The sequence below is a fragment of the Ammospiza caudacuta genome, chromosome 11 (assembly GCF_027887145.1).
Source record: "Ammospiza caudacuta isolate bAmmCau1 chromosome 11, bAmmCau1.pri, whole genome shotgun sequence".
Taxonomy (NCBI): domain Eukaryota; kingdom Metazoa; phylum Chordata; class Aves; order Passeriformes; family Passerellidae; genus Ammospiza; species Ammospiza caudacuta.
Window position 1 is genome coordinate 5859812 of NC_080603.1, and position 22521 is coordinate 5882332.

General features: G+C 40.2%; 1 protein-coding gene across 2 annotated transcripts in view; it reads left to right on the plus strand.

The window, feature by feature from the left end:
• The window catches only part of CLSTN2 (calsyntenin 2), a 325243-nt gene extending 303217 nt beyond the window's left edge, over window positions 1-22026 (plus strand). Inside the window, exons 10-17 of one of the 2 annotated variants that reach the window (XM_058811966.1) lie at window positions 184-350; window positions 4421-4569; window positions 5441-5664; window positions 7311-7481; window positions 8056-8225; window positions 8741-8864; window positions 10196-10380; window positions 11571-22026. In XM_058811966.1, the coding sequence (XP_058667949.1) occupies window positions 184-350; window positions 4421-4569; window positions 5441-5664; window positions 7311-7481; window positions 8056-8225; window positions 8741-8864; window positions 10196-10380; window positions 11571-11771 (1391 nt within the window). In that variant the 3' untranslated portion in view covers window positions 11772-22026. The remainder of the gene's footprint in view (window positions 1-183; window positions 351-4420; window positions 4570-5440; window positions 5665-7310; window positions 7482-8055; window positions 8226-8740; window positions 8865-10195; window positions 10381-11570) is intronic. The other variant, XM_058811967.1, reaches the window with a different exon arrangement.
• The last annotated feature ends 495 nt before the right edge of the window (window positions 22027-22521 follow it).

Genomic DNA, 22521 nt, shown 5'->3' on the forward strand with positions numbered 1-22521 from the left:
GCTACCAGACACCACCCAAAAATCCACAAAGACATTCCACTGTACCACAATAAATGGGATCTCAAACACACTTGGCTGAGATGGATAGAGATTCTTTAAACATGTTAAACCATAAAGTGATTTATTACATTTGCAGTTTGTGTGTTGGTACCAATAACCATTTTGCATCCTCTTTTTTTGCAGGAGGTGAAGTCACCAAGCCCAGGTTTGCTCAGTATTTCCATGGCAGCCTGGCCAGCCTGACAATACGGCCAGGGAAAATTGAGAGTCAGAAAGTGATTTCCTGCTTGCAGGCCTGCAAGGAAGGCCTCGATATTAATTCTCTTGAGAGTCTTGGCCAAGGAATAAAGGTGAGGGATGAACTGACATCATCTTTGATAAAAATTTAGATCTGATTTATGAAATGGAGAGCCCAAGGTAGAGTACACAGAGTGCAAATATACTCCCAGAAGCAATGTAATTTCCCATAAAATCATGCAAAAAAAAAAAACAGAACAGTAAAAGAGCTGTGACACTGCAAAGAAAAATGTTTCCATTTTTGCAGAGCTAGATGATCAGAAAGTAAGAGTAAGGCACTGCTGATACTTCAGAGCCTGTATAAATTGCCAGGTTGTGTTTTCATGCTTATTTTGTTACTTATACAGAAACAGACATTCCAAAGATTTATTGAATTTTGATCTCAAGTAGTTTTAAAGCAGTGGAATACATAAGTCCTAATGCAACACCATTCTAAAAATCTGTGTGTTCAAAGAGGAAAACTTTACAGTACATGAAAAATGAACACAAAAAACTCTAAAGTCAAGAAATTAAATTTTTAGATTTGAATATAAGTCATTATCCATCTTCATTATGCATATGACTACTGGTAATGTAGAGCTTTTTCTAAGATTGGAGAAAAACAGACAGGGAAATCCTGTTTCAGTTGACCTAGTGGCTAGATGGGTTTGCATTCATTCAGATGATTCTGAAATTCTGTTCTTTGGATACACATGTAGGATGTTGGCTATCCTCACATAAGCTGCATTGTCAGTTTTCCTTTACTGACACCATTATTTGGTGGCAGTGTTCTTGTGCTCAGTGTAAATGAATTTGTGAAGCTGTTTCCTAGCACACAAATACCACTTCCAAAGGAGCTGAGCTTCCCTTCCAGCCCAGAAAGTTCCTTTGGGTGCAGACAATGCATCCTGAGGAACTGAACAGGGGTGTTTTGTTGTGGGGTTTTCAGAGGGAGGAGGATGCTGCTGTAACACTTCATCTGGAACGTGCAGTGGGAGTGCCATGGACAGCATTTTATTAGCCAAACCTTTCTGCTGTACAGACTTGACCTGAAATACACCCAAATAAATGCCTGTCGGGGTGATGATAGGTTGCAGTGGTGTAGTATAACTGACACATTTTGTGAAAACGAGTGTAAAAATGAAAATTGAAAGTGCAAAGGTAAGGAGGAATTTTGCTAGCTCTAACTTTTACATATGAGGAAAGACCCCAAAGAATTATTTTATCATCCTGCCAAGGACATCATTAAGAATTTCACGTTGCTGCTTCTCATAGCAATAGGACACAGGGGTCAGTTAAAGCTGTTTTTAAAAGGTAGTGCATACAGGGAGCAGGTGGAGATTTGTGGAACCCATGTGTGTTTGCCTAATAGTAAGTTCTGTGCTGGGATTTTCCGTTAATTAAAGTACTAGTATTGGTTTGGAAAGACAGGAGTCTGCCAAGGAAGGCAGGAGCCTCCCCTGAAATGGAGAATTTAAACCCTCCCAATTGCTATAGATTTTAAATTAAGGGGCTCTCAGGCAAAAATATGGGAGCAGAAAATAACAGTTCTTTAATAGGGAAAAGGAAAAAAAATAAAAGGATAAAATAAACAATGCAGTACACTAGAACAACACTGCCAGAGTCAGAACCCAACTTGACACCCTGTGGGTCAGGGTGTTGGTGGCAGTCCCATTGGAATTGTGGCTCAGCCCTCCTGCAGTGTCAGGGGTGGTTCTGCTGGAGCAGGGATCCTGTAGAGAAGGATGGATTCTTCCTCTGAAGATCCAGTGGAAGGAGAGGCAGCTGCTGTTCCTCTGGGGAATCCAGTGGAGCAGCCGTGCTGGTGTCTCAAAACCTCTGGATTATATCTGGGTAGGAATGCTTGGCTCCTCCCTCTGGGCTCACATCTCCCAATGGGATGCTGTAGTTCTTATCAGCCATGCAGTGACATTCAATAGCTGTTATCATCAATGTTCCCTCCCAGGGAGGTGTGATTGTGGTCACTCAAAGAGAGAGATAAGGCAAACTGCCCACTTGACAAAGGTAATCTGCCATACAGATGGTAATGGAAAACAACTTGCGTTGCAATCATCAACAGTACTGTGCATTTAGTCCATGGTGCTTAAAAGCATAGTAATTCCTCCCCTGTTTTTTCCCTCTGAAACCTGAAAATATTTGAGTCACTCCTGTTTCATGGCATGGGAAAATCCCTGTCCTACCAACCACTGCTGCTCCAGCATCTGTAACTGGCTTCTTCACTGCACTGGCAGTACAGAGGGGAAAAGGAAGACAAGGGATTGTTTTCTGCCTTTTCCTGCTTTTGCAAACCTTTGAAACATCTTCATCTTCTGAAATACAGATATTGGGCTTTTTAAGTTACTGATGTTGCTCTTACTGCCTCAGCAAGCCAACAGTGAGAGCAACAGAAGGAGGCAAAAATGAAAGGAGCAAAGAGAGAGAGAGATTGTGGAAGGGTTTCTTTGGGGGGCTGACAGAAGGAAGCTCAGCTGAAAGCAGAACAGTTGCCTGACCTTGAAGAGAAAATGAGAGAGAAAGGTGTTGTGGTGTCAGACACAAACACACCTGATCCCAGGCAGGCATGTGCGACAGCTGCACAGACAGTGGGTTCTGTGGGGCTGTTTAGGTGGTGCTCTGCAGATTCAGAGTTGGCAGACTGATACTGGAAGGTGTTTTGGGCACTTTGCACCACGGAGATTCATGCTTCAACCACCTAAGAAAGAGCAGTGTAGCAGCATTTCTGAGACAATAGTGTTGGACTGGTTTTGGGCTGCAGCCTAATTTTCAGTATCTGTAACAGCTCTCTGAGCCACGTTCTAAACTGTTGCTATTTTTAGCTTTTTTAATGAGAAAGACAAAAATGGCTCAGACTGGGCCTTTCTCTGGTCCCTTTGGCAGCATTCCAGCTGTTTTGCAGCTGAGCTATTAACTGGCTAGCTAGAGTCTCCCTTTGCTAATTTTATTCTCTACTGTTGCTAGCTTAAAGAGAGGATAAAGAAGCGTATGCAGGCTGGGATTCATGTTAGCCCTCCTCTTTGTTAAAAAATACCCTTCAGTGTGTTGTGACCTTCCTGCACAAGCTTTAAACCCAGTCCTCCATGTTCTGTTTGACAAAGGACCTTCCACTTCCTCCTGTTCCTCACAGACTGTTTGATGTGTTTGGCTTTTTAACCTTTCTGGCTGTAAGGAAGTGTAGGCAGCCTCTGTCTGTATTTTAACAGAATCTTCATATAATCAATGCCCAGCTTTGGGGAAAGAAAGCCTTTCCAGGAGAGAAAAGTGCTGCTTTTGTCCTGTGCTGGCAACAGTAGGGTACAATGTCAAGTGGGTGACTCTGGTTTCCTCAGCAATGCAGATGGTTTACTGAACCAATTAGCAGATAAAACAGATAATTAGGATTAATTATGGTGCAGGTAAAAATCAGTCATTGGTTGTGTCACAACAGTGACAAAGTTTTTGGTCATCAAGACTGATGTGTGTTCAGTGCAATGCAGTACAGAAGGCTTGGGGCTACAAGAGCAGGCAGTGATTTTGCAGGGTTTGCTGGCCCAAGTGAGCAGCTCCATCTTAAATCAAGACACCCTTATTGATCATCAGGCAGGATGGAGAGTCCCCTTTAGTGTGTCTGACATTAATGAAGATGTAGGAGGCAAATGTTGTAACTGTTTTGTTCATTTGTGTTGAAATATATCTCAGAAAGGTAGCCCAGGATAAAACCACAACAGAAAGCAGCCAAAATATGCTTCTACATGCTAGGCTGGCTCAAAAGGCAATGCTTTTATATGGGGAATGTGTTTAAGCTAAAAAGATTACATAGAAATAATAATCATGGTGGTAAGTTAAGGTTTTGAACCTCTACAGAGTTCAAAAATAAATAGCATTGGAAATTGCTGCAGAAATTGTACCAGCAAGGTTGATAAGGCTGGGAAAAGAACAGCTAATCTGGATTAATTTTTTAGGTGACTGATACAAGTACATGTTATAGAGAACAACATGTGGATTCAGCCAATGATAGTTACGGAGATTTTTTTTTCTTAAATCATTAAAATTTTTACTTACATTTGTGCAACATTCCTTAAAAATATATATTATTTTGTACTCTGTACCTGGTCCCTTAAACACTAATTTTTTGTATTTCTCCTAGTATCACTTCAACCCTTCCCAGTCAGCCCTTGTCATGGAAGGAGATGACATTGAGAATATAAATCAAGCCCTCCAAAAGGTCTCATACATCAACTCCAGACAGTTTCCTACTGCAGGCGTGCGACGTCTCAAAGTCTCATCTAAAGTCCAGTAAGTTCTACTTCAGCTGAATTGAACAGATTAGGAGCATTTTTAATGAATTACTTTTCTCTTTGGCCATGTAAAAAGAATAATTTTAACTAAATTAAATTGATAAATCATACTACTTTGTTATTGAACTTTAAAGGATTAATTTAATTTACTTTTATGCCAAAACCACCATTTACATGGTGGATTACTCTTGATATTACCTTCTTAAGAAGCCTTTCTTGTTAGTATAACGTACTTGCATTCTCTTTATCATTTTGGGGCAGGGAAAGCAGGGCTTTGGAGGGAAAACAAGCAGAGTTCTAAGAGCTCTCAGGCAGCCCCACTGGAGCCAGCCCAGCCTCACATCCCAGGGCTGGCCCAGCTCCTGTGCCAGCGTGAAATGAGGCAGAGTTTGTCAGGAGATTCACTTCCTGCACACTGCTGATTCAGGTGAAAATAGAAGTACAGGCACCTCTTGTTCACTGCAAATATTGGAGTGTCCCAAAAAGAGTTTCCATTTAAATGGAAAATTAGGCCCTTTTAATCACACATGACATGATAACCGTGTTGTATTTATTAGCTACCACTTTCTGAATTTAACGTTTGGTTAGCTAAAGTTAGTTGTTATCTAGTTAACTTTGTTAACACTTTGCTGCTCTGTTAAATGTCAGTGAAACATTAAAATAATATTCTGATAGTCACCTTAGGAAAGACTGAGTTTGTCCCTCAGGATGAGCATCTGTGAAGGTGGGAAGGGAGGGGAGGGCCAGAGCTGGGTGCCCGAGGATGAATTGGAGTGACCTGAGAGCCACGAGCTGGGCTTGGGGCATTGCCAGTGCCACACTGATGTGCAGTGTGTTACATGCAGTTAATGGCTGATGTGTCTTTTCAGATGTTTTGGTGAAGATGTCTGCATTAGTATCCCAGATATAGATGCCTATGTAATGGTATTTCAGGCCAATGAGCCCAAGATTACCATAACTGGGATGGACCACTTTGCTAGACCAGCTGCACAGTTTGAAAGTGAAAGAGGTGTTATTTTGTTCCCTGACATCAGGATTGTCAGCACAGTCACTAAAATGGAGCATCCACTGGACTTAAGAGAACATGACAGAGGTTTGTGTCTTTCTTTTAAATATTATTACTCATTGTGTAATGTCTCCTCATATTTTTTAAAGGATGGTGCAACAAAGGAAGTCACTTCACCCAGATTAATTAGGCCACAGTAATGCTGTACTGAAGAAATTCAATTCAGCACATTGAAAAATGTGTTAAATGGTGGCAGATCAGAAGGTGTTTCAAAAAAAGCAGATTTTCCATGTCATATTCATTTAGTATACTTTATTCCTTTCTGCTCTTCCTTTCATATTCTGTTACGTAGGGTATTTTCATTAGAATGCCTTTACTTGTAACAGAATTTTGTTAATTGTGTTGATAAGGTGAAAAGCAGTAATTGAACAAAAGTTGAAGTTTTAGTCTCCTCTTATGTTTCCAGCTTTGATACTAACTTGTGAGTGATACTTGAAAAAGTAATCTCATGCCTCAGTTTCCCACCTATAAAATGTATATATCATCCTTTAAAATATTTATTGTCAATGATGATTGTTATTCTAATGCTAAGCAATGTGTGTATTATTATTCAACACTGTGTGAATGTTCAAAAGTATAAATCAAGTTTAAAATCATTGTCTATGAAGGAATCTTTTAAATGTTTATGCGCAAGGCAGATGAAATGTCTAGTAATTTGGGGAATCATTCTAAACACAGTTTAGAATGGACTAGAATAAGCAGCAACTAGATGGATGTCTCTGAAGAAGAGAAAATGGGTAATGGTGTGCAAGTTTACAGGCACAGATTGCCTAAAGCCTACAAATTTGACTTGGGCTGCATTTTTGGATATGTTACAGCTGTAACTTAGAGCTGAGGTACCCAGATTCACTGCACCAGGAGTTGGCAATCTAAGGCATAATGCTTTCCTGGCTGTGCCCTCCTTCCCAATGACTTCCTTCCTAAATTCCTGCCCTCTAACATCAAGTTTGCAAAATGGGCAGGAAGTTCCAGACTTGCAGTGTCTGTGCTGTCAGGGAGCTGCTTAAGCAGTTTTGCCACACACTCTGTGCTAAGTTGATCAGAGAATTTAAATATTAATTTCATATGCTACCCTTTTTCCAGTAACAGAATTATTTTTTTACTTGTACATGTTGAAGGACAGTCAGTTTATAACTTAATTTCTTTAAGTCACACAGCACAGGATCTTCCTATTTATAATAATGCCTTGCTCTTGGATAGATGGCCAGGTCTTTGTAATGTAAATTGTTTATGGGGCATAGAGTAACTGAGAGAATCATCCAAGCATAGATATATTGGATGTGTATTTTTCCAGTTTGGTTTTCCTTGAGAAAGGTGGTATCAATTCAGCATGGAAATGTGGAATTTTTTACATGAATTTATTTCCAAGAGCAAATTTCAGTTTTCTACTTCCAATATTGTTCTTGTGTGCCTTATTATACTACAGAGCAATATATTTTCTATTTATCTCACTGTGTGTTTGTAAGGCCTTCATCATCACAGCACCTGTGCAGACTGGACACTTCTCTTTATTTGCTTTAAGTGTGCTGGATTTAATATCATTAAAAGCAGTTCAGCTACCCTGGCAAAAATTGAAAGCCCTGATGCAAAGCACATAAAATGAATGAGCTGATCTGTGATAATTTGTCTTCATTTCTGTCTTTTTTTTCATGCCCCATGCCATGGATTCACAGTCAATAAACAAGTGGTAGTAGAGGAAATGCTCCACAACTTGGATTTCTGTGATGTTTTGGTCATTGGTGCAGAACTAGACCCTGAACAGGAGTGTTTAGAACTAGATCATGGGGAGCTTCAAGGAAAACATCTAGATGCCACAAATTCCACTGCAGGATATTCAATCTATGGTAAGTTCAGGAAATTTGTTTTCCCTTATTTTATCACATCAATTATATATTGGAATGAAAGCTCAAATGTATAAGAAATTGGACAGAAATCTGTGATTTTCTAGCCATGAAAATATCCCAAGGGTGACTGTATCTTAAAAAACACAGCTGCTCCCTGATCTCTGGATGTGCTGTGTTTGCCCTTTGGATTCTCAGCATCCCTACTGCTACTCCCCAAGTAAGGAAAACGATATCCCTGCTTTCTTTAAATGTGGGGTTCTTGTGGACCATCACAGTGGAACATGGGAGTGAGGGGGTTCCTGTACAATGCTGGGACATTGGCCATCTTTTTCTCTCATCACTAAGTAATTTATTCTGTACCATTGTTGTATTTTTCCCTGCCCATCAGGGACCTACATTCAGTTCCAAAAACTTATCCTCACATAACGGAGTGTCAGGGAACATTTGACGCCCTGTCATTTCCAGACCTTTCTGCCGAGTTCTGTGTGTTCTGTGAGCAGTTGATTTGTTGTTTATTGCCAGAGCAGTGTTCCCTTGCCTGTCCCAGAGCTGTCCCTGCCCTCCCACCCCACAGGTGTGGACAGCATGTTCAGCTACGAGCAGGTGCTGCGGCAGCTCCGCTACCGCAACTGGGGCACCTCGGCCACCTCGGACAGGAAATTCAGGGTCAAGTGCTCCGAGCTCAACGGGCGTTACACCAGCAATGAATTCAACCTGGAGGTGAGCAAGGAGTTCAGCTGGAAGGTGAGCAGTGAGTTCAGCCTGCAGGTGAGCAATGAGTTCAGCCTGCAGGTGAGCAATGACTGAGTTGTGTTTTCCAACACAGCGCCAAAAGCACAGGTAACAACTCCAGGAAACTGCAGGACCTACTCAGCAATATGGTCAAAATTAATAAGTGTTTACAAAGACAGCTTAATAATTGTTAAGAAAATTAACAGTTATTTAATAATGTTTAGGCAACACCTAAAAGCTGATTATTATAGAGAGAAGAAAAAGTCACTACTGATCCAAACAGGTAAATCAAAAGAGTCCTGCTCTGTGTCACTTCAGAGTTAACAGCCAGAAAGGTTTGAATGCATTTTTCAAGCTGTGTATTTTCCACTGGCGTTAAAAAAAAAGTTAATTTGTCCTTTAGCATCTGTGAAGTAGTGTCCCTATCAGCTGATGAAATTCATAGTCCAATGTAATATATGGAACCAGCAGGCTTGAAGTATAAAACACTTTTGAGTATCTGGTCTCAAATTTTTCTCTTCTCCCAGGTTAATATTCTGCACAGTTCCAACTCAAACTTCATGGACCATGTAAATCACATGATATTCCAGCCCAAATTTCTCCAATCTGTTCAGCACCCTGAGGGGAGTGTAAGTGCAGTTCCCAGCTCAGGTATGTGACACCTTCCCAGAGACTGCTCACAATGATTCCGATGTGTCAGTGTTTCCCTTGTGGGTCAGCCTGCTCCACAGACTAAAGTCCATTGTTTCAGCTTCTAAGACCTCTCAGAGATCACAGGTGTGAAAGAAGGTAACTCTGAATTCTATTCTGTCCAAGAATGTACTTTTAAATTAAAACCTGGTATCCTTTTTTAAAGTCTTCATTAATGGTTTTGTGCTCTGACCCCCACAGTTAAAAAAATATATAGGATATATTTTTATTTAATTTTTAGGCTATATGAGTTAAAATATATACCCAAATCTGAAACCTTTTCAGTGAAGTTAAATGCAGGGCAAAGATACTTGTTTGAAAGTTGGATTCTGAAATCCTTTTAGCTGAATGATACATATGTAAAGAAGTAAAGCTGATGTAAAGTGTAGGTAGTTGTAATTAGCTATATACAGAGATGCTTAGAAAATTACTGTATTTTTCTTTACATTGTAGAGACACTTCACTAAAATGAAACTGAATGTTTAATGGATAAACTATTGCAAAATAGGGTTTTTTTGTTCCTAAATACTGTTTTGATTACAGACTTACATTCTTACAGGCAGGGCAAGGCAACAGAATGGGTTATGGACTGGGTTATCCCATGCTCCTGGAAATGCAGTATCTCGCAGGATATAGAAAGTGGCAGCATTTCTCCACTAACCTAATTATGGAGCTGATTACATGTGGCAGTTCAGAGAGACTTCTTCCTGTGACTAGGTGGAGACAGAGGCCTCTCAGAGTACAGCCAAACAGTGGGGGGAAATGTCTTGAGTCCTCAAGAGTCTCCCAGGAAGGTTGTACACACAGAGAAATAGCGTGGCAATGCATTTATTTCTGGGAGCTTGAGATTGAAATCACAAGCATTTGAAACCTTTGAAAATATAAGCTTTGAGATTTTGTGTCAGGTAAGCTTGTGATCAGAAGAGGTCAACATGCAAGTGAGATAACAGAATTTTACTGCAAAAACTATTTGATTCTGCAGTTATTAACTACCTAACTGCCTGCCTTCTGTAGTTAAGTGGCTCAAAAAGCAAAGGTGAGCATGCTCACTTTTCACTTTAGGGTTTATCATAGTTATCATAAGATACCTGTGAACACCATTTGTGTGTGCTCAACCTTAGTGGATGGGCACTGGTCAGCACTTTCCATCATCCCAGGCACACGGAAGGTGTCTGTCCTGATTGTCACTCCAAAGGGGGGATGCTTTGTGTTGAAAATGAACAAGGTTAGTGAGGTTTAGATGACTTGTTGCACGAGTGTAACTGCATTCCCTTTGCCACCCTCTGTCCCAGTGGTTCCCAGCGTGGCCACGATGGTTATCATCGTCTGTGTGAGCGTCCTGGTGCTGGTGGTGACGCTGGGCGTGCTCCGGCTGCGCTCCGCGCGCCAGCACGGCTCCCTGGGGCACGAGGGACCCAAGGACAACGAGATGGACTGGGACGACTCTGCTCTCACCATCACCGTCAACCCCATGGAGGTACCGACCCCTGGCACTGCCAGGAGCCACGGGCTGGGCTGGCAGGGGGTTTGAGCATCTTTCAGGGTGCAGTTGTTCAGCTGTGTGTGTGCATACACTCAAGACTCCAGCCCAGTTCTCAGCTCTGCACACCTTGATCAGATATAATTGAGAACTTCAGCTTTGTTGTCATGTATAATTATTAAAGAAGATGGTGAAGAGCTCTCAGGTACAGCAGCACTTCCACTCCATCCTTGTCTGTTTGTAGGTACCTCTCGGGAGCTTGCAGTTTATTGCAGCCCCGAGACATGTGAAAAGTCTCTGTTTTGGCCCACACGTTCCAAGAATGAGTCAGAGCTCTTCAGTTCTCGGTCTCAGAGTTGTTTATTGTATCTTATCTATAAAATTTTTTCTCCTGTCCAGCCGAGGTTTGCTCAGCAGGACAGACAGAGGCACTCTGCCTGCCCCCAGGGCGGTGTTATCTCTTTATGCTACAAACTACATATAACATGTTTGCAATTACTTTCTAATACCTATCACCTGTGTTAGACAGTGAGCTTCTACTCTAAACCAGTCCAAAAATGCCAACATCACAGCAGAAGATGGAGGTGGAGAAGAAGAAGAACAAAGGCTGGACATGCCCAAGTCCCTCCATCTTGTCCCCAAAACCCCCATTCTAAAAATCCCAAAATCTACCCCTTCACCTAGTGATAATTTTATTATTACACTACTTAAACTTCTGTGGCTTTCAGGTCCTCATACAAAGCTGGTAATTTGCTCCACGGGTCACAATCAAACCCACAGGTGTTCTGGGCTGTGTGCCAGGGTCTCCGAGCCCCCTGGCAGGGTCCTGGCAGCTCTGGACACCCAGAGGGATGCACTGAGTTCTGACAGGTACCCAAGATGCTTTGGTTTTAACTTTTTCATGTAAGCATTTATACACTAAAAGGAGAGGAAATCATCAGCAGTTTAAAGAGGATGATGTTGAAGGTTTAAATTTTGGTAGTGTGGCTAACAAAGAGATTGCTTATTGACATTCCATTCTCCTTGCAGTAGTTTTTTTGTTTGCTACCAACTTGTATGAATTTGATGCTTAATAATCACATAATGATGGAGAGCAGATTAGCATTTCTAAATGCTCATTTGAGACAGCTCTGGCTGTCAAGAAGGCACCTTTCTGATACTGTCTCATTTCTTTAAATGTATTGTAGAAATATGAAAAACCACACCAGACAGAAGAGGAGAGTGAGGAAGAAGATATAGATGATGAAGAGGAAGACACAACCAGTGCTGAATCAGATGATAGTGAAGAGGAGGAAGAGGAGGAGGAAGTGATTGTCCAAAAGGGAAACAAACAGAATGCCACCAGGCAAGAGCAGTTGGAGTGGGATGATTCAACACTCCCCTACTAACAAACAGCCTGCCAGCCACAGCTCTTTTGTAACAACCAATACAATGTTTTTTTGGAGTCTATGAATTCATTGACAGGATTTGAACTTCTGCTTGCCTGTAACTGTTTTGCCTAAAATGATCTTGTTGTAGTAATTGATAACAATAGAACTGACCCTTTTCTTACAAAGCCTGGAGAAAAGATAGTCCAAACCTCCTGGCACATGCAGTAATAAAGTAATCCAGAACTTGATCTGTTAGCAAGCGTAGTTCTCAATTTCCTGTTTCTACCCTGGAGATGTGTGACAGAAGTCCTGTCACTCAATCCATACAAATTTTTGCCTTTGCTACTTTTTTCACACAGGAGAGATTTCAGCTCGTTATGTAGAATAACTTCTGTGGGTCCAAATACCAGTTGCCATATAACTTCACATTTTTACAGGTGTAAAAAAACATAATCCACCTTCAAATTGGGGCAGGGTTTTAGTGCTACAGGGGCTAAATTCCATCTATCATCTCGTCCTGCCTTTTGGATGTTAACTGTCTTCTGCAAGGGAATATCTGGGACTTGACAGGGGATGCATGTGTGCTTATGTAGATGTGGATGGTGTATTTTTCAGGCATGCTGTCAGACCCTCAAGAGAGGGATTTTTATCCAATCTATCAATGGAAATTAAAAACAAGTTTGAGAAAAACAGCAACAAGAAAGGGCTGCTGATGGTTATCCAAAAAAAAAAAAAAACCATCCAGTCTGTGTCCATAGATTGAGTAATATGGTCTTATGCAAACTGTAAATTCTAATGGGATTGATTCACTTAAAATCTGCAGAGCTGCTCATTAGTTATGGATTGAGCAATTTGCAGCAAATCGATGCTTTAAACTGTCTGTCTCATGGAACCATTAGCTTGCTGCAGCATCTTACTGAACTAGTGGAAAATAAGTGACCCCATTATTCCATAGCTATGTATAGCTGGGATTTAAACAATTATTTTAGATGAGGAAAACGTTCCCTTTTGCTTAGTGAATGCCAGCTGGAATTCCTGTCTGACTGTATTCTATAAAAACATGATGCCCTATTTCTTCTGCACCCCTGCCTGCCCGTAGTGCTCAAGAGAAAGGAACAGCACTGTGAGTCCTCTTCTGTGCTCATAATTCTCCCTTGTTTCTTCTGCCTGAAGCCATTAATGTTGACAGAAGGTTTTATAAAGTAGACAGAGAAGAATAAAACCTACTTGGAACCAAAATAGTTGAAAACAAAAACTAAAATATTAAGAGGCTGAGAGAGTATTTTAGTTTGTTATGGTAACACAGCATATTTTTCTTAAACACTGTTTAAAAAGAAAAAAAAAGGAAAAGCAGAGCTATATAAACTACATATACAATGTGTTGATTAGTCTGTGTGGTGTGTTTCTGGTCCCTTTTTCCTTGAGCACCTTTCAACTGCTCTGCTTACCAAATGCTGCAGCACTTGCTGGGGTGGCTGCTCCAATGCACAGAAACAAAATGGCATGGAAGTGAATGCTGCTTAGTGGCTTGTCTGGGTTGTTCTCCTGAGTACTTTGTTCTCTTTGCAATTTCATCTCTGACTTTTGCTTTTTTAATCTGCTGTTTGAAATAAGCTGCTTCCTCTTCTTCACCCTCGCAGTCAGTCTGGCCACAACAGGACCTTCCTGAGCCCCCTGAGTGGTGGCTGGTGTGGCAAAAGGCACTTGAAGCAATCCTGAGGGTGCCCACCTCCCTCAATACTGCATTACTAACAGCTCCTGAATGTCATGGGATGTGAGGAATATGTCGGGTGCTTGGGGATTCTTGTAATTCCAGTTTCTGCATTTGGCAGCTGAAAGGAAATACTGAGAGCAACTAGGCCCTTTAGTTGAACATCTAGAAAGTAAATGAAAGAAAAATCTATGATAATTTTAAAATTGGAGATATTTATGCTTTTATTTGTTGTGCCAGCAATCACGTTGTCACGCGGTTGCTAAGACTGGCAATACAGCAGTTTTGTTTTGTTATCAATCCTGTTTCATTTTATTCTCTCACACATATTAAACTTAGAAGAATATTTGAAGAATCAAGGCCACATAAGTACATCTTATCTGCACGAATAACAACTGTAAAAATGTCCACAATTTTTCTGTTTAATACAAAATTAATATTGATATTTCTGATTATCTTGAACAAAATGTTATGTTAGATCAGTTCCTACCATCCTAGTATCCTAGATAATTTCCCAGTTTTAATTTTTTAGTGACATGAAGCAGGCTCTTCATGATGCTTGTTATCAGCACATATCAGCAAATCTTTACGCTCAGAAAAAAAATATTCAAAATTAAATGTAGATATTTAAAAGTCAATTTCAAATTTAAAACTGGACTTAAATTATTTTAAAGTTTCTGTTATTCCTGATTATTATTGTCATTGTTGCTGTTGTTGTTGCTGTTATCATAGCAAACATTAGGGCAACTTGAAAACAGCAATTTACAACGTGATTGACAGCCTTTAATTCTTTTATATGTTTGTGAATTCATCAGTGTGTTTCTCCATCTAACAGACTTTTATCTTTTTTGCTGCTGGAAGCAGATCTTTTCAGGTCGTATTCGTACATTACACAAAAAGGAAACAAAGTATTTTCTCTACTATAAATAAATCTACATTTTTAAACCTAAGCAAAGTCATACAGGCATGTGTGTTATCACTAAAACTTGATTTGCAGTAAGATTCTCAGCAAACTCAAATGTATCACTGTACTTATTTTAGATTACTTGATGGAGTGCATTATGCAGCATTTTTCATTCAAATAAATAGAAACATCCTTTTCACAGAATGGCAGTGAGAATGAGGTACTTCTTCACAAAATGGGCCCTAAAATATTTGTATAGCACTGAAAGCAGTGGTTTCCTGAGCAAAACTACTACTAGAAAATCACAGAAATATGAATTTTTCTAAAACAATTCTAACAATATTGCCTCCCCTCCAGAAATTATTATTTATATAACCTACTTGCTTATAAACCAACCAGAACATATACACACATATGTACATAAAGACACACATGTGGGGGGTTTTGCCCTTAATCAAGAGCCAAAATTGTCTCCTTTTCTCCCTGAAAAAAGTGTTTAGAATTGTAAAACCATTCAGGTTGGAAAAGACCTCTGAGATCACTCACTGCAGTCCCTCAGGGCTGGCTTGTGGTAAGGTGGCTTTTTCTACACTAGCAATAAACAAGTGTATCCAAAGAAAGCAGTTCTGAAGACGTACCAGGAATCCAGAGGTGACAACAGAGGTCTAAAATTACTTCACATCAATGATCCCTTAAATTTTTGGAGTTCTAATTTAAGGCTGGGAAAAGCTGTAAAACCTACAAATGCAAATTGAAGGTGTTATCTGAATTAATATAACTGCCTAAGTGGTTATTTGTGATTTATAGCTCCCATTTCTCTTTCATTTCTACCCCTCCATAGGTGTTTTATCTTTGCAAGTAAACCTTAAAATGCACAATATTTACTGCACTGGCTGACACATCTAGAACTAGACATAAGATTTGTGACATCTTTAATACTAATTAAAATAAACAGTTGCTGTTTTTTCATTCCAACAGGTAGCACTTTGCAGTGGTGATGGGACTGCTTTTTACTTCACCAGAGGCTAATGGGAGGGAGCAGTTTATTTTTCTCTCTGGAATGTGGTGGTGCTGAGCTTGCTGAGCCCCATCCTTACTCCATTCTGGAACAAAGTAAGGCTCAGAAAGCATCAGAGAGTTCTAAAGTTCCTTCTGTGACTGAAATCCACTGTCTCCATTGCAGGAGCTGTCCCTGCCTGACCCTAAACTGAAAATAATGCCATGGGAAATCAGTAGCCCCAGGTGAAGGATGGGCAGAGGGTAGCCCAGTAGCAGCCCTGTGGCAAAGCCTTTTGAGCTTTGATGAAATATTAATAATAAATATTTTTGTCTCAGCTGTCCCTTTTCCCAGCTGTAATCTCAGAGGCAGCTTTACTTGCCTCCCTGGGACCCAACACTGCCTCTTCTCAAAGTTTTGGTGCCAGCACACACAGCTCTGCACAGAACAGCACCAGGAAAGACTTTACTGGGGTGACAGTAAAGGTCTGGTGGGATGGAGCCGTTCCTGGTGTCCTAGAATAGAAATTATAATACCAAAATTAAGGATGTTTGCAAAAACATATGGATACTGAGAGAGGGAGAGGAAATAACACTGAGTACATCTCCTTTAAGGGGCTTCCCCTTCTCTTATTTCACACATGCTGACCAGAATAAGTATCTCAAAACTAGGATACCCCCAGTCTGAGGGGGATATCAGGTTTTATCAGGTTCTGCCTTAAGAATTGCTTTCTGCCTTTAAGCAACTGCTTAAAGTAGCTCTACACCAAGTGAGTAAATCCAAGGAGATAGGAGAAAAAACCCAAATGACAAAACATAAATATCAGAAAGATTGCTGAAGAAATCAAACCCCCTTCTAAGTCACTGAATTAATTCCTGTTGGTTGTACGTAATCCTGTGCTGTGTAATCTCCCTCATGCTCTAGCATCACCAATGGCGTGAGGTTTTCCCTCTGTCTGGCCCAGAGCCTGAGCTCACAGCATGCCAGTGCGACTGCAAACAGCCATGGCAACAGCAGCCAGCCCATCCCTTGGTGTTCCCAAAGAAACCCACACTCCCATGCACCCAACCATTACACTTTGTAATATTTCCTACAGCACCCAGAAGCTGCAGTCCTGTACGGTCTCTGTACATTGGGGTCAAGTGGGGTTTTTTTGCTTTTTTTTTTTTTTTTTAATAAAGAAAGGCATAACAAGCAATGTGGGAGAAGTGATGTAAACTGAAATGGAGCAGGTTCTCTAAAGCTGCACGTCTCAGATTGTGTATCCAATGATCAGACTTCTGGTTGATGGACTCTCTTGGAATCCAACTTCATTTTTGTTAGCATGGAGAATAAAGATACAAAGAATAGAGATAACCACTAAAGCTACAGCAGAACAAAATTCATACTCTCCTAACACACCCAATCTCAAGAAATATTTCTGCTAAATATATTAGGATAATTGCTCCAGTGATATCTCATAAAGTAATTATAATTCATCACCTTTGTAGGATTAGCAAGGTTCAAGCCTGGTATGGTTTTTTTTGTTTTGGTTTTCTGTGAAAAAGACATGATCATAAATTAAAAATACACAAACCTGAACAGTGCAAAAACTGAAAGAGGAGCAAGGGCTTTAATTTCATAAGCCTCTGTCTAAGAGAGGGGGTTGAAGTAATAAACAACTGTAGCCCTCATTATTGAAACTTAGCAGAATAAAATGAACCCAGGAAGTTTTGTATGTTCATAACCTCATTTCTGGTGATGAAAAGGCAGGCACCAGAGCAGGTTCCCTTTTTCCCTCGAGGCATTTTGCTGCCTTTGGAGTAGGTATTGCCAGCAGTTTGCTCGTTATGGTTTCCCTGTCTCTGCTGGCAACAGGAGCAGTGCTGCCAGCATCCTGTCAAAGAGCCTGCTGGTGAACCATAATTCAATAATTCTCCTGCTGCTCTGCTCTCAGCCCTCCATGGTGGAGCACTCCAAACACAGGCAGAGGGAAAGACTCAGTGGTTAAAGCAGAGAGCTCTGGGCTGGTGCTTCATTAGTTACTGCCTGTAAAGAAACACACTCAGCAGCGTGAGGCACTGTGAATGTGTGAAACAGAGTTCAGGAGAAGCCCTCGTTCTTCTTTTCAGTGCTAGCTCATGGGGAAATTGTGCATTCATCAGCTGTTCAAGCTCCATGCCCATGCATTGTCACTATTTATGTCTGTGCTGAGAACAAAGAAGCAGCAGAATTTTTTTCCCCAGTTAAGCACATTGTACGATAAAAGAGTTCAGCTTTCCCTGGGCAAGGTGCACAAAGCTTGCCAAATGCAAAGAGAAGCTGTCTTCAAGTAGGGAACAAAGATTTTACAATGGTATTCCATCCTTGTACTTCAGACACCCAGAAAATTTCATGGGAGTAAAATGCTTTCCTGCAGCCCTACCTATTCCTTTTGTATAAATCTGGATCCAGTTTTGGGTTTTCAGAGGCATTTAACTTCCCATCTGGGTATAAACTTCCCAGCTTTCAGTGTCCTTTGGTGTACTAACCCATAAAACTATTTTTGGCTGCATGTTTCAGGATATACTAAGGGGGGGGAAAGCAAAAAGTTATTAAAATTACAACGTCTTTTTTTTTCTACTCCTGCCTCCCCTAAATATATCAACAGGTACAAAAGAAGTGATCAGACAACTCTGACCAAGTCTGTGACTACAATGACATTTCAAACCAGTACTGAAATTGGCAATAAATCTTTATCTACAAACTGCTTAATGTGCAGTAGAGGAGAAGGTGGATGGTTGTTTTAACTGGGCATGCTCTTTAGAGTGTGGAATGGATCAACTGCAGTCAGTTCCATTAGAAAATCAAATGATTATTTAAGGAAGAGTGAACAGGAAAGTAGAAGAGAATACTGCATGAATAACAGAAAGAGTGGAGGTTTACAGTGATGTGAAAAAAGCTAAAATTTGATCTTGTAGAAAAGAAAGAGACATAAAAGCATCAGTGTCAAATAGTAAGAAAATGGAAAAATTCTGTGTTTCCGTGCCAGAACTGACACTGACCAAGAAAGAGAATGAATGTAGGGTGTTGAAGGGTTCCAGGATGACCAGACAGATGCAAAACACACATTTGTGTGTTGTGTACATAAACCTGTGTGTGCACAGGAAAATCACAGCATGGTGCCCGTGGGGAGGTGGTGGCTGTGGTGATGAAGGAGAACTTGCAGGTTTTTGGCCTGGCTGATGCTGAAGTTTCCTTCTTGAGTTCCAGTCCCAGCACCTCCAGCAGAGCTGGGAAGGCAGCAGGGCCATGAGAGGGGTTTGCTACACTGTGTGTGCATTAAGTAGAGAAATGTAGAGCCAAGACCAGCCCCAGGGGCTTGGGACAAACATTCTGTCTCCTACAACTCAAATCTGAGGGTTCAGTTACCACATAGTTTATTTGAGGTAAGAAATGGAACTTTTGCCCACAGACAGCTGTCGATTAATTTTACAGATTTTCTACAACAAACATACTCCATGGGTGGATGAGGAGCTGGAGATACCCAAGGCAGACTATATTCCATATTGAAAAGGCCCTCGAGTAAACTTTTTGTAGTGATACAATCTCCTAAGTGGCCACACAGTTAGGAAACCTGATTTTTGAAAATATACATAATAGAAAACTTTTTAAGGATAACAACCATCCCTGTGCCAATCTGAGAGCTGAAGTTATTGCCTCTCTTCTCAGGAAAAACTACATTTATTTTTGGCCTCTCCACAAACTGATGTAAAAGTGTAGGGTACATCTGAAAAGAGATGGGGTTTTTGTGTGTATTCTATTCCAAATACTGCGCCACCAGTTAAATAAATTTTTTATTGTGGTTAATAATCAATTCAAATATAATAATATTCAAAGGGTCATCATGACAGGGATGGGAAGATACACCAGAGTGGATTATTGCTTTGCAGGGTAATACATGTGTACAGGGTGTGCTTCCTGAGAACTGTTTCATCTCAACTTCAGTGTGTTTTGAAGTTTATAGTAGGCTTATCAAATCCTAGAAATAAAGATTAGTAGACAAAAGGAAAAAGTAGTGCAAGTAGAGTATTATGCTAACAGTGCAGAATTATTTCCTAGAATATATTTTTTAGTGTTAGGGGTGGGGGTGCTTCAACCTACTTAAATGTTTCTAAGCCTGGGGCTTCTACTGCTTCCCTTGGGAGATTGTTCTAGAGTCTATTAGAATTCACCATTAGAAAGCTTTTCCTGAAAACGAATTTAAATAATCCTTTTTGTAATTTTTATCTCATTAGTCCTAGTTATACCCTTTTGCACCACTCTAAATAGTTCCTCTAACCATGATTTATATCCTTTGAATATTTTTAGATAGTTATCAAGTTCATTGCCTTTGGTAATTTACTAGAGAAGCTGTGAATCCCTCCTCATCCCAATTCATTCCTTCAGTTTTGTATTTCTTACCTTTTCATGAAATGTCCTTAATGCACAAACTAAATCCCCTGGTATTTCCTTAAATGAGTCACAGTCAGTTCACTCTGTTAAGGTGCTCTGTGTTGCTGGTGTCACTGCATAAGTTGTTAAAGTTTAAACAATAAATTTAAATTGAAACTTGATTTTTAATTTTGTTTTCTGTAATCCATGGATAAGTTCTCATATGATATGAATTTGGCAGTGTCTTTTACATGGGTATGATTTAACAAAGCCAACCAATAAACACTGCAGCCAATCAAACAATAATACAAAGTATAATTTGTTAAAATTTAGGTTGCTGTCATCAGTGGGAAAACAGACATTGTCATTCCATGATTTTACATGGAATGTAATGTCCGTGTTTTTTACACTAAACAGCAGCCACTAACCAGTACTTTCACTTAAGACAGATGTCAATGCATCTGCTTCCTAAAACAAATGCTCAAGATTTCTAGATAGGCACTAACTGCTGCAAAGAAACAGAATTGTGCCAACTCTTCTGATTACTGCCATGCCTGCCCTTATATTGCAAATTTGTGATCCATTTCTGGTCCCTGGCTGGCATGATGACCATGGGGTTTGTTTTCAAGCATGTCCCAAGCAAACCTGTGTTCGCTGGCTCAGAAGCCGCACTGGCAAACAGGGAGGATGTACAAAGGCAGCTTGGCTCTTCTCGTTGATGTGTTTCCTTCATCTCCTCCTGCCTCCAAACCAGAACTGAAATCCTTGTGTTTGAAGAGCCACTGCATCACTTAACACCCAAGGGAAATAGAATTTGATGTCTTCTTCATTTGGGCTGTCTGCAAGGATTGGTGTGAAGGGGAGAGCAGGAATGCTGAGGGTTCCAGGGGTGACTCTGGGGAGCTCTCTGCTTCCCTCAGCACATCTCTGTCCCCAGTGGGTGCAAATTGTGCAAACCATATTGTAGGAAATTAATTGCCAGGAGTGGGTTTGGGTCACCTGAGCAAACAATGAATTCCTGGGCTGTTTGCTGTCACTGCTCTGCCCACCTTCCCCAAGCATGAGGAGTACCCAAAGTCTGATGGACAGGGGGGAAGATGAATGAGCCTTGGAAGGTCAGGTTGCAACACAAAGGAGAGGAATTCCTGAGCAATGAGCTGCTTGTGATAAGCAGAATCAGACATGCACTCTGAATATTGCTGCATTTTGGTGAAAGGGGTTGTTCTAGTTAGATTTTTTTTTTAATAACTATCTATATAGTTATTAAACATTTAAATGTTACTGAGACTGTAGGATTTTGAAGAGCTGAGAAATTATCTCATCATGGTGAATGTAATGGCTGTGCTCTAATTCTCTAATTGGCTGGGACAATTCTATTTCATATTTCATCATCTCTTGACAGTAAAAATGGTATTTCATCTGCCTGCAAAAATTTACAATTTTTCCCACACAGTTCGTCATTTCCCACATTGTTTCCATGTTAGTGCATTGGTTCTTGTTGAGGAGCAGTAACTGCAGCTGGTAGCATGTATTTTGTAGCTTGGGATTGCTTCCTAGCTGTCCAAATTCTGTGTAGTTGTGGCCACTTCTATGGATAATAAAAAACTATACCGGAGAAGGGATTAAATAAATATATGCTGTATGGTTGTACATACAATGGTTGTACTCTGTAAACATGTCTCAAACCAACAGACTGTTCAGCCCAGGAAAAATGCCCTTACATGAAATATCTTGCTGTTGATGTGAAACAACCATGAATCATATCTTGGAATGTCTCGTTGCAGATGTTAAATGCATTTCTGAAAGCATGAATCTACACAATTTATGCAGTACGATGAATTAAATGACTATATGCAATTGAAAAGATTAATATGAAATGATTTTTTTAATATAGATGAATCAGCTATTAAAAAAAAAAAAAAAAACAACCCAACCCTTTCTTAATGAAATGTACAGTAAATTTTGACAGGCAGTATAGTACACAAACCCTAACTTTACATAGAGTAAGAAGTTGTACAAAAGCTCCTCCATGCCATAGTGGTGTATTTCATAGAAGCCATGTCAATTTGCACAGTAATTTATGAATTCAACATTGTTACTGCCCATATATTTTCCACAGGACTGATTAAATGCATATTCCAAATAGATCTGTTATTTTAACATTTGTTCTGTACATCCATACATGTATAAAGCCAGAATCATTTTTGTGGTCACTACAGCACTTTCTGTGAATTGGCCAATAAATATAATTTTAGAATTTCACATAAAAGGCAATGTTGTCTAGTCTTTATTTCACTGATTATTGAGATGTTCTCATTTCCTGAAACATAACCCTTGAACACTAACACACCTCAGGTGGCAAAGGTTAAATATCTAGCCCACATCTGCCATCTCTCTTGCTAATTCCTAAGGAGGAAAATGCCACATGTCAAAAGACTCAGTCCAGTTTTAGGGCATCTACACAGCTTTTCATCCTGCTGCTGAGAAAGGGAAGCAAAGGAAATGGAACTTTTTCAAGAGCTGCTGGTATTTATATTTAATAGCCATCTATTTCCCCCCTTCATTTTTGGTGTGATAAAAGATGATAAAATATTAACAAGAAGGATGAACATACCACATATTGCACACATAAAATGTGAAACACTACAAGGGGAAAAACCTAATTCTGGGTCAGCAGCCTATGAATTGCATTAGTGCATGTAAGTGATGTGTGTGATCTCATCACACACAGGAATGTGCACTGACTGCAGCCTGGCAGTAGATT